The sequence below is a fragment of the Rhagoletis pomonella genome, unplaced genomic scaffold, assembly GCF_013731165.1.
Source record: "Rhagoletis pomonella isolate Grant_MI unplaced genomic scaffold, Rhpom_1.0 Rhpom_scaffold_00013, whole genome shotgun sequence".
Taxonomy (NCBI): Eukaryota; Metazoa; Arthropoda; class Insecta; order Diptera; family Tephritidae; genus Rhagoletis; species Rhagoletis pomonella.
Window position 1 is genome coordinate 2,052,381 of NW_023458567.1, and position 11,156 is coordinate 2,063,536.

Below are 11,156 nucleotides of genomic sequence, written 5' to 3' on the forward strand. Positions count from 1 at the left end.
AAGTTGCTGATGTTATCGGGCGTGGGACCGCGCAAGCATCTTGAAAAGCTGGACATACCGGTGGTGCACGACCTGCCAGTTGGTTCAAATCTACGCGATCACATAGCCCTAAGGGTTCAGTTTAAATTGGAAAACACATCTTTCGACGCGTTTGAACAGACGAGGCACATCGATTTATTATACCAATTCCTGACTCGCAACAACAGTCAGTTTGGTAACGGATCCAATAGTATCACCACTTTCGTAAACACCAAAGGTGACAGCGATTTACCAGATATGCAATATCACTACACACTACACCAACAAGGCGATGTTGAGTCCATCAGAGTCAATTTTGCAGGACGTGGCGAGAAGTACACAGCGCGCTTAATTCGGCAATTAAGGAAGTCACATTTGATCTCCTTTTTATTGTTGTCGACCAAGCCTCGCTCCGCAGGCAAAGTACGTCTGCGCAGTTCCGATTACCTTGATCATCCACGCATCTTTTCGAATTACTTTAGTGATCCCGAAGACTTGGCGACTATATTGCGCGGGATACGCTTCATCGAACGCTTAGAGCGCACAAAGGCCATGCGGGAACTAAATGCAACCCTGTTGCGTATACCACTCGAGGAGTGCGATAAGTACAAGTACCGTTCGGAAGCCTACTGGCGTTGCTACGTTAAATACTTCGGAGAGGCGGGTTATCACCAGACCGGCACGGTGAAAATGGGCCCCAGTAGCGATCGGGGTGCGTGTGTGGATCCACGCTTACGACTTTATGGTGTGGAGAACTTGCGAGTGGCCGATGCCAGCATAATGCCCGATGTGCCACATGGAAATACGAATGCACCGACGATTATGATTGGCGAAAGAGGGGCGGACTTTGTAAAACAGGATTGGAAAGAGGATGACCAAGGGGCGAATGAGTCAAAGTGACGTAGTTTAAATGCATTATAAGTCGAACAATTTCTTTTACAATCACGTTTTTTTTAACTAATCCTCCTCCGAAAATAAATGCATAAATTTCTATTCATTGGAGTCTCTCTCTGCACTGCTGCGTCAATCTAGTCAACTGAAACTAGTACAGGGCTTTGGAGGAAGTTAACCACCGTTCTCTGTAGGCTAGGGTATGCCTTGTGAGCAAGCAAGATTTCCGCTAAGAAGCTACTGCTGAAAATACCCCTTTGGGAATGAAAGCCCAAGTCACGACATTTTTTCACCACAGGGAAAATATTCAGGAAACCACATAGAACGAATTGACCCAGCTTTGAACAGGTGGACCATAAACGCGATATACTTGCAGATGATGATGATCTTAATGAACTTTTGCTTTACAATCGCTACAGGTTCAAAGAAAAAGTTAGGATCGAGCGAAGTTTTGATCTTACATCTGCACATTTTTTTGTAGGCAAGGATCCCTTATGAAATAATTAGCGCTAAAGGAACGACATTTACGGAGCCTTAAGGCCCACGAAAAACTATAGCAAGATCCCTACGACTTCACTGTCCTCACTCACTTTCATTTCCTTAGAGCAGGTCAATTCCTCACAATTCCTGAACCAGACCAGCAATGCTTATTCCTCACAAATCGTTGGGAACGAATAAAGGTTCTCCATCGTGAATTCAGTCGCTGATGCATGTAGGTTTATCTCAAAGCTTAACGCTGAGTGTACTTTTTATGGAGATCCTCCTATGCACGAAAAAAAAATACTGAAAGTCCATTCTGCCTTCGCAGCGGATTTTCTAATAAAAATTAAAATTTTTTGAATTGAGCCGCTCTCCGAAATCGAGTATGTTTTCGTGAAGCAAAATAATTTTTTGGGGAATTTAAATCTACGATCTCCACTTTACGGACACGGTCTACTCCTAGCCATGTTTTAAGACCCTGAACTTTTTAGAAGCCTTTTGCAGCTCAATGAAATACCTTTAATATTTAATTAACAAATTCGATATATTTTTTCCATACGCGAAAATTTACTTATAATATTTAAATAAAAAGTAAAATATCCTCATTGAACAAGCTCAGCAATCGAATGCTTCACAACAGGCGGGGTAGGGCTTCGAGTCGTCTTGTGGAATCTTTTTGCAATAATTAGGAGCAACTACATCGGGACAGCTAAAATAAATAAATAAAAAAGAATTTTTAGAATAAAAAAGCACCGTGGAGCGCCAACCAGCCTACGTCTTGGCAGTAATGCTGCCATCGTCGTGGCATTTGTACAAATTGCATTCGCCTTTTATTTGAAACTCCGCGCCGCTCTTCGCCAGCTGGCCACCATATTCGCAATCTTGCGAAAGAAATGAATTAGAAAACGTTTTAAAAATTATTTCATTCGCACTAACCGGCCTTTGCGCTCCCCAGTGATGTCACAAACACCACCAACAACAACGATCCAAAGACTCCAACACACTTCATAGCACGCGTTTACGGTGTTCTCGAAAGCGTAAAAAACTATCTCTACTCGACAAAGTTCAAACAGTGACTGTGGTTCGGAAATTCAATAGCAAAGCTTTAATAATAAGATTTGGTTTGCTATTTGCTATTTGTTTTCAATTTATTTACGCTATTTACTCTAATCGTTTTTCATTTACTTTTCAACAACTACTTGGCACGATCGCGGCCGCTTCGGTCAAGTTCCAAGTATGTAGATAGTCGGCTAATTTGACAATATTCGAGGCGATGATGCGCATTTGTGCGCTTAAAAGTGGGGACAGTTGGGCTTTCCCTAGCGTTAGAAACTGGTTCTGGTGGGGAAGCGGGTGATTTACGAAAATATTTTTGAATCTACTGGCCGAGCTCAGTGGGACTTTCCTGCGCTTTTCTTATGTTTGTTGTTGTTGTGCTCGAAGCCAACAAATGGACAAGAATATTTAAAATTAATGAAAATTAGAAAAACAAATACTTTTGTTTATTGACTTCTATAAATTATTTCTTATACATATATGACATTTATGTATATCTATCTTCATGCAATTTAATCAATACATTTAATTTGAACACAGCAATTAGGGTAAGGCCGGCTATAGTCGGGTGGCTGCTCGGTGCAACCGTGTCGCAGCAGATAACGGTCACAGCTGTAAGTGTAGATAAAATGGACGAGAAGTTATGAAATTTAAAGAACATATATAGAATTTGTTTGAAAGTGATCATACAAAAATTAATTGGAGCTACATAGTTTTTTGTTGAAAATTTACATATTTCTTGCTCGAATTGGTTTAGTCAGAACTGATATTTATAAAATTTAGTTCAACTTGAGTTGAAGTTTATTGAAAATTAATTGGAATTGCTATCCAAAAAAAAAATATTAATTTAAAAACAAAAACTAATTTAGTTACATACATACATACATTAAGAAAATACATTGAGAACTATAAACAATTTGGACTTTTTAACCGCTTTTTTATTAACTTCTCGTTTAAATTAGCGCAAAACTTATTTAGAATCAGTTATTAAAAAAATTTATTTAATTTCTCGTAAAAAACGTTGGAAAAACTCAGTTAAAATTAAGTTTAAAATTTTTTGCCTTCAAACATTTTTTTTTTGAGCCAAATTTATTTAATATAGAAGTTCCGATTGAAATTTTTTCTTGAAAAAAATATACAGAAAATTTAAAAAAATGTATTGTTTCAAATTGTGCCTAAAATTTATTCACAGCTAATTACCAAAAAGTGGCTTTCGCTTCAGAATTTATTAATAAATTGTATCGAACTTAAAATTTAATTGAAAATAAATTTTCTTTTTCAATTACACTTACTGCTTTATTATCAGCACGTAATCATGCCGGCAAGTGACCGTTATGCAGTGAAATTCAATATCTGTGGGATAGAGGGTCTCATTGACTGGTACTGCTAGCTCCAATTCCTCATAGTAACAGTGGGCTGGAAGAACTAAATTAGCGGGCAAAATTTTAAATAAGGAAAGAGATATTTTTCAAAAAAGATGAGGAAGGTGCAAAGATAACATGAAATTTGACTATGAATAAATAAATAAAAATGAAAATAAAAAATTATTTATAAAAAAATTTTAAATTCGGGTTTTTTTTTAAATTCTTGCTTAAATTGGTATTAAAAAGGCATCCCTCAACAATGGAGATATGTGACTACATCGAATTCATAGTGAATTCGCAGATCGCAACCATTTACAGTGTGTTTTGGGCCCGAATGCTACTTTTTTTGTTCTAAAAAATTTTCACTTAAACCAATTTGGGCCATATTTTGAGAGAAAGTAATGCGCTGATTTAGTGTTTTCGAAATATTCTAATCAAAAATTGGAGGTTTCAAGCAAAAAATTCCCAATCCGTTTTGTTTTTTTTGCAGATTTCAAAACCTCTTATTTATTTACTTGTAAAATTTTCTTAAAAAAACTATTAGAGCTAATCCTTAATTTTAGTTTTTGAAAAGTACCCAGCTTTTGAAAATTTCAGCTTTCAGAATATTTTCTCATCGAATCAGCAAGTAATCGAAAATTTTCAATGAACAGAATGTAATGAAAGTAATGAATTTGTGCCAAATACATACATATGTGATTTTTAAAACGTTCACTTACCTGGATGCCTGGTATTACCGTAATATTGTGTAGAGAATGTTCGGGATAACGGTAAAGTTGTGAAAATTAAAGAAAATAGTAACGGAAATATTTTATTAACTTTTCGCATGACGCTGAAATGAGAGAGTGAGTAAATTTTAATTAATAGAATTTCTAAATGGACTTTGTGCTTGAAAATAACTTTTTAGAAGGCTAACAGAAATATTGATGAGTTTTAAACAGCTTTATCTCATAATAACTGAGCTTGAAACAGGCTTTTATGAACGAAAGCTTTTAAAAGAGCTTTTATGGAGATTTAAAAAAAAATTATAGATGTTTTTCAAAGCTTTTTAAGCCTTCAATAGATTCAATAAGGGCGTATACAGAGTAAAAGCTCTTTGAAGTCACCGTTGCTTTACACATTTCACATATCAGTGATTATCATAAAGGGCTACAAATTCCCGAATAAATTCTAATGAAAGCTTGAAAAAAGCTTTGCTCACGAGCTACATAATGGCTGCGAATGTTTTACAGGGACAAGGATAGCGTTAATGATCTCTCTGGCCAACACAGTTCAGTTTAACCTTTTGCCCGGAGAAAACGACGTTCAAAACTGCGCTTTTTAACTTTATTGTGTTTGTGCGCCTTTTCGTTAAAAGAGTTACACGAGCTCAATTTTAAATATATGTATTTTTTATGAATTTTTGTTGCACACTTTTGTTTTTATGTACAGTTTTCCTAACACAAACACACACACACAATTGCAAAATAATCTAAACACCCATCCACCTACCAACTGATTTTTTATTGCTGTTGAAATTCACACCCCGTTATTCTGGTCAAATATCTAACGCGTCGCCGCTGCGCTTGCGAAGAAGCTCTGAGTGTTACTAAATTCAGTTGTGCAAATATTGATGACCGAACAAATGTAAATATTATTTATTTAAATTTTAATATTTACAAGCTTTTTAATAACCAAACACCTCCACACACACATACAATAAAATTTTATGACTAATTGTGATTATAAATTGGCGCGTAGCTGGTGTGAAGATTATGAAAATGAATTGACAAACATTCTAGACGAGGCTGGCAAGTGAGTCGGGAAGCGGCAGCAGCTAAGCTCAAGTTCAAGTTTATAAATGAAAAAAAATATTCACTGTTATATAGTGTTAAATATTTTAGTAGAAATGAAATCATAGCGGAGAAATAGTAGGCAAATGTGTAAAGAAGACAACAAAATGGAATTCAATTAATATATTTTGAATTAAAAAAGTCATTGGTGACTTTGGAGCTGAAAGAAGTGACATATTTTTAATTTATGAGGCTAATAACTTAAAAATATTTTGTTTTAATCTCTTAAGGTTTCTGGTTCTTTGCATTTACATATAACTCACTGAGGCATTGCTGAAAGCGTTGATATGCAGAAGACCAAAGGCTATCACACAGTTTTGCATATGTATGTATGTAGGTCAACCCTGTAACAATTTGGCTTCATAAAGTAGAGTAGATTACGTTATCAACAAAAAATACGTTGGAAAAGGAAACGAAAAACAAAAAAAGAATTCATCGCTAGCCCCCAAGCGCAAGTCTTCTAAATTTAATAAAGGTTTTATTTGAAATTGATTTCTAAAACTGCTTCAAAAATAATTAGCAGAAAATTTGTGAGAATAAGTCACTGTGTCTCTTTTAGGGGGTATATAATTCCATGCAGTTGCGAAAACTACTATAAGACTCTCTTAAACATGTCCATCAACCGGCATCACCTCGCACGACTTATGTAGATCATCAGACCTATCCTATCAGCGATAGGTGACTCTTACAAAGAATGAGCTCTAAGAGGAATTCAGATCATTATAGCGACATCATCCAATATGTATAACATCATTGGACACCACAGCAACCAGTTATGTTAAATTATGTCACGTCATTCGATTTATATCACATGATCTCCTCTCACTTAGCATACAAAAAGTTTTACCAGAAAAAAGAGCAGAAAATAACTTTTATCACGTTTCGATTGACATCACATCGGAGGCAATAAAGTGGCACCACATCACATCACTTGATTTCGAATAAATGCTCACTTTTTAATCGCGCATTCAACATTTTATAGAGCAATTCTATTGTGAATTTCACATCACATCAGTTGATATGACGTCGCGGCAAGCATCACATCACATGTTCGCTTTTCAAACGCTTAAATCTGCACGTCTTGAGATCACATTACCTCGTTTGACTTAGGTCACTTGATCGCTTTAGCAAAAATCATATCATTAGAGTTCGATCACACGATCCCATAACTGATGACGTTAGTATCTATTTTTAGGCTGCTGTCACTAGACTTACAGCAGCGATTTAGATAAAAACTCATGATACTTGGCGTACCAGCGTTTACAGCTGAGAGCTAGGTTTGGTCTGCGGATTTAATCAGGTCAGATTTTTAAGTCCCATCAGTTAGACTTCTTGGTCACCTTAAAGTTGTCAGTCTTTTTAGATCGCAGTCCCATCTGAAGTCTGAAACTACTATACGAATGACATCATAGGGAGCGCCACAACTGCTTCCAGCATTTGTTTTTTTCACAGTGTACTCTGCACTCAACTATTTTGTAGTGTGTGACGTTGAGTACCGTTAATTGTGTACTTGAAATGAAACTGAAATTAACCGCTAAAAGCAGATTAACAACAAACATAATGTTAAGCAGTGAACGAAATGTTTATAGTGTGTTGACCCAACACTTGGTGCAGCAAATAAATAAATAAAGATTAATTAGTAAAAATAGAAAAAAAATACAACAAAACAATAACAAAAATGTTCATATCGCGCGACAATCATAATCACAGGTGTCGTTGATGTGTTGAATTAATGCAAATAATTTATTGTTCTTGCACATTGCTTCAAACAATGCAATAAATATTGACATAGCTAAGTAAACACGTCTGTACGGATGTGTGGAATAAATGCGAAATCGACGTCAGCTTGCTGTTGTTAATCAACTTAATTAGCATTGAAGTCGTGCACGCTGAGCGAATGAAATGTTGGCGATTTTTCGCTGAAGTTATTTAACAGTACATACATATGTATGTATATATGTATGTTGCTTTTGATTGTCTTTGGGTGTTTTGTACCTTTGTATTCTTTTTCAGCTTTTTGTCTGCTTTTCAAGATTCTGTACCAATATGAACAGTTTTATTTGCGAAGCGACACGTATGTACGTAAGCATGGATTTTCACCGAATCAAAGTAAAGATTTTTAGGAATTTTTTACTTTTACGTCACGCAATAGTTTTCAACTGTAAAGTTGCGCTGCATTGAGGCTGACAATTTATCACTGTGGCTTATATGGCTTCGACCTTTGACCTTCATTTTATGTAAAAACAGCTTGGCTTAGGGTAGCTCATTGTGAGTTGTAAAGATACAAAATATTTATGTATACATACATACATATAATTCTGTATAAACAAAAAAAGATAAGTAACCGCTGAGATAATGACGAACAAAAGGGGATGGATAAATTTACATCAGCTAAAAAAAAAGGTGATAAGTCTCAGCTACTTCAAACTTGGTACTCAAAATATTTCTAAGAAATCGATTAAAAAGCTAGAAATTTTTATGAAAGTTTGTTGAGACTTGGATCATACGATTTTTGTTAAATAATGAACCATTTCTATTAAAAAAAAATAAAATAAAATTTTAAAGTAATAAAACAAATAGTCAAAACTTCCCAATTTGCGAATGCCGTACAGTTATGACAAGCACTATGTTCATATACATATATCCGGAAGTCAATTTTTTTTTCAGAGGGTTCTTGTTCTGCGTTGTGAAGTGATAAAAATAAATTTTTCGGGAATTGATTCGCAGGCTCATTTGAAAGAGCGATCCTTCCACTATAATAAGGGTTCAGAGCTGTTAAATTTCCGTTACGATTAGTAATCATTATTTTTTTGCAGTTTTTAATTTAAATGATTATTTTAGTTTTCTTACATAACCCAGCCATTAATAATTAATTATTAATTATAATTATCAAAAATAATCATGATTAAGTGCCATTAAAAAAAAATAATCAAATAATTACAAATAATCAAATAATCAAAGTTAATCAAATTGTTTTTTTAATTATTTTATTGTTTTTAATTAGTAGATTATCTTCAATTATTTGATTATTTCTAATTCCATATATGATTATTTTTAATTATTTTTCCAAATAGATGAAGTTGTGTTTTTACCTGAACACATGAGTTGTGAAGTATGAGGTGAACTTTTTAAAAAGTTTTAAACAGATATTTTTGATGTTCTTGCATCAAGGAATCCTTTTCAATGGTAGCAGGAACCGAAAAGGCATTCTTATATATTATTCTAAATTCATTGCATGCTTTTTTTAGGTGAAAAGAAAGAAAACAATCAAAAAGTTTACTTTTTATGGTCATTTTGAAGGTCACATTGAATAAATAATTACTTTGACCTTCAAAATTCAAATTTTAGATTTTTTGTCTTTCTTTTGACCTAAAAACAGCATATAATGAACTTAAAACAATATACAAAATGCCTTTTTCTGTTCCTGCTACCATTGAAAAGGATTCCTTGGTGCAATAACACTAAAAATATCTTTTTAAAACTTTTTCAAAAGTTCACCTCATACTGTTTTCAGGTAAAAAATGAAAACAATTGAGAACCCAATTTGAAGGTGATTTGAAAGGTGAAAGCAACTTTTTTTATACAAAGGCTTTAAAATGCTGTTAAATTTATTTCGCTAGATGTTTTTGTTCTCGAGATATTACATTTTGTCAATATCTACACTGTGCGGGTTTAACAATAACTTTTAATTTGCTAATTTCTTATATATCGCTCACACTGCAGCATTAACTACAGAAATTACATTCCCGAACATTGTACAATATATTATTCACTAGTTTAAATAAAATTAAAAAAAAAAAACATAAATAATTGAAAGTAATCAAATAATTATATTAATCATGTAATTAAAAAATTTCAAAAATAATTGAAAATAATCAAAAATTAACAAGACAATTATGTAATTAAAATTAATTAATTAATTGATAATTTTTTTTTTGTTAGATAATTGATCATTAATCATTAAAAAGGTGCAAATAATCGTATTTAATCATTAAATGGTTACCAAAAAAAAAACATGCTTTAATTAATAATCATTATGATTATTTAACAGGTCTGTATGGGTCTTGTTATTTATTTTACGTAAATTTCTGTTATATGGAAGGACTTGGGAGAAAATTTCTCAAATTCAGATATCTTTTGCAAATAGAGCCATAAATTTATATGCATTTTTGTAATGACAACCTACGTAAATCATATATGTATATCTTTAGGCTATATAAAACTTGAAACTGCGAATTTCCAAACCGTTGCCGACCTCTGAAACGCAGCCGATTTTGAATAAGTTTTTCAATTTGAAAACATATTAAAACCAAGTTTAGAAAGCCGCGTGGTATAAGCAAAAATAAAAAACGCTCTGGGGTAATAAGCAGCAAAAAAAAAATTCCATAGAAAAATATTGCGGTTTTTGGGGACTTTCGGAGCGCATTGCCGGCCCCTAAACCGGTTTTATTTTAATATATTTTGTACATCAAACTAGTCAAGATGTGAATTTTAAAAAACCACATAGTCCTGAAAACTTACCAAGAAAAATTTCCGGCAACGCACAAAAATGAAACGTGAAAATGGAACTTAACCTAATACTTTTAAAATCGGGTACTCTCAATCCTTTTGAGAATCGAGTTCTGAGTACTTTTGGTATCGTTACTGCCCAACACTAATTTATTTCCATCTCCTCTGGCCACTGGTCTTATATTTTTCTTTGACGCATGCAAAAAGCCCAAAAAGAAAACACGATCAGAAATAAGATACGAGTACCTACTATCCGCCAGACAGGTACAATTTTGAGCGATTAGCAAAAGCGGTCTACATAGCGTTTAATTCTCCGTTGCGCGAGAGTTGCTTTTGAGTCTTTTCAGATACTTTCCTGCTTAATTCCTAGTCGTAGAAATATTGGGAGAGGTACGGTGGAGATTGGGAAAGAGCTAAGGCGGCGTAGGATCCTCAACTAAACTATCTCTCTCTTCTCTCCTCTTCTATTGATATAAAATGTATAGAAAATTGAAGAAAGCTCTGCCTGTGGGTTGCATTTTAGGACAAGCTGACTACTTTGAAGTCACGTTTACCAAGTTGTTAAGCTTTCAATATATTTCGTAACCAGCTGCAAAAGAGTAAAACCTATCCCTGTCCAATACTGTTTTCAAGCAATGTTGTAATCTGTGAGCATCTATCGGAAATATAACTAGAGAAAGTTTAAAAAAAGCTTTGCCCGCGAACTATGCCTTGGTCGACACTGATCTATAGGATTTAACGAATTCCCAATAAATTTCAGAAATTACCACGAGAAGAAAAGCTCAGATGGCAAAAGCTTCAGTAAATGCAAAGCTAAAAGCCTACCTCCATAATTAGGGATTAATCCATACTGCCCGGAAAAAGAGCACCAATTCCAGCTACGACCAGAGAGAGCTTTTACTCTGCGCATCCACATACAGTCTGTAGGACGTTTTAAATAACTTCTTATTAAGTCTGACTTTTTTTTAGGCTAAATCTTCGTTTCACTCTTGCTTTCAGTCGCCTT

At 34.2% G+C, this 11,156-nt stretch overlaps 3 protein-coding genes across 3 annotated transcripts; 1 reads left to right on the plus strand and 2 right to left on the minus strand.

The window, feature by feature from the left end:
• LOC118748457 (glucose dehydrogenase [FAD, quinone]-like) lies at nucleotides 1-1,015 on the plus strand (the record flags this gene model as incomplete). Its single annotated transcript, XM_036482905.1, is given in 1 exon segment — nucleotides 1-1,015. A coding segment is annotated over 1 exon segment (918 nt), but the record flags the coding sequence as incomplete, so codon positions are not given.
• Nucleotides 1,016-1,914: 899 nt separating this feature from the next.
• On the minus strand, nucleotides 1,915-2,620 carry LOC118748458 (venom peptide HsVx1). Its single transcript, XM_036482906.1, has 3 exons — nucleotides 2,326-2,620; nucleotides 2,165-2,270; nucleotides 1,915-2,098 (listed from the first exon to the last, which is right to left on the minus strand). The coding sequence occupies exons 1-3, from the start codon at nucleotides 2,396-2,398 to the stop codon at nucleotides 2,005-2,007; spliced, it is 273 nt and encodes a 90-aa protein (XP_036338799.1). The 5' UTR covers nucleotides 2,399-2,620; the 3' UTR covers nucleotides 1,915-2,004.
• A 245-nt stretch (nucleotides 2,621-2,865) lies between these two features.
• Nucleotides 2,866-5,610, minus strand: LOC118748459. Its single transcript, XM_036482907.1, has 4 exons — nucleotides 5,301-5,610; nucleotides 4,529-4,641; nucleotides 3,738-3,870; nucleotides 2,866-3,057 (listed from the first exon to the last, which is right to left on the minus strand). The coding sequence occupies exons 2-4, from the start codon at nucleotides 4,635-4,637 to the stop codon at nucleotides 2,958-2,960; spliced, it is 342 nt and encodes a 113-aa protein (XP_036338800.1). The 5' UTR covers nucleotides 4,638-4,641; nucleotides 5,301-5,610; the 3' UTR covers nucleotides 2,866-2,957.
• Between the last annotated feature and the right edge of the window lie 5,546 nt (nucleotides 5,611-11,156).

Excerpts from the sequence above, each read along its gene's own strand:
- LOC118748458 (XM_036482906.1), bottom strand. The coding sequence starts at position 2,398 with ATGAAGTGTGTTGGAGTCTTTGGATCGTTGTTGTTGGTGGTGTTTGTG. Across the intron at positions 2,271-2,325 it reads ACTGGGGAGCGCAAAGGCCG|ATTGCGAATATGGTGGCCAG; the intron begins GTTAGTGCGAAT and ends TTCTTTCGCAAG. Across the intron at positions 2,099-2,164 it reads GGCAGCATTACTGCCAAGAC|CTGTCCCGATGTAGTTGCTC; the intron begins GTAGGCTGGTTG and ends TATTTATTTTAG.
- LOC118748459 (XM_036482907.1), bottom strand. The coding sequence starts at position 4,637 with ATGCGAAAAGTTAATAAAATATTTCCGTTACTATTTTCTTTAATTTTC. Across the intron at positions 3,871-4,528 it reads CGGTAATACCAGGCATCCAG|TTCTTCCAGCCCACTGTTAC; the intron begins GTAAGTGAACGT and ends CCGCTAATTTAG. Across the intron at positions 3,058-3,737 it reads TACGTGCTGATAATAAAGCA|CTGTGACCGTTATCTGCTGC; the intron begins GTAAGTGTAATT and ends CTACACTTACAG.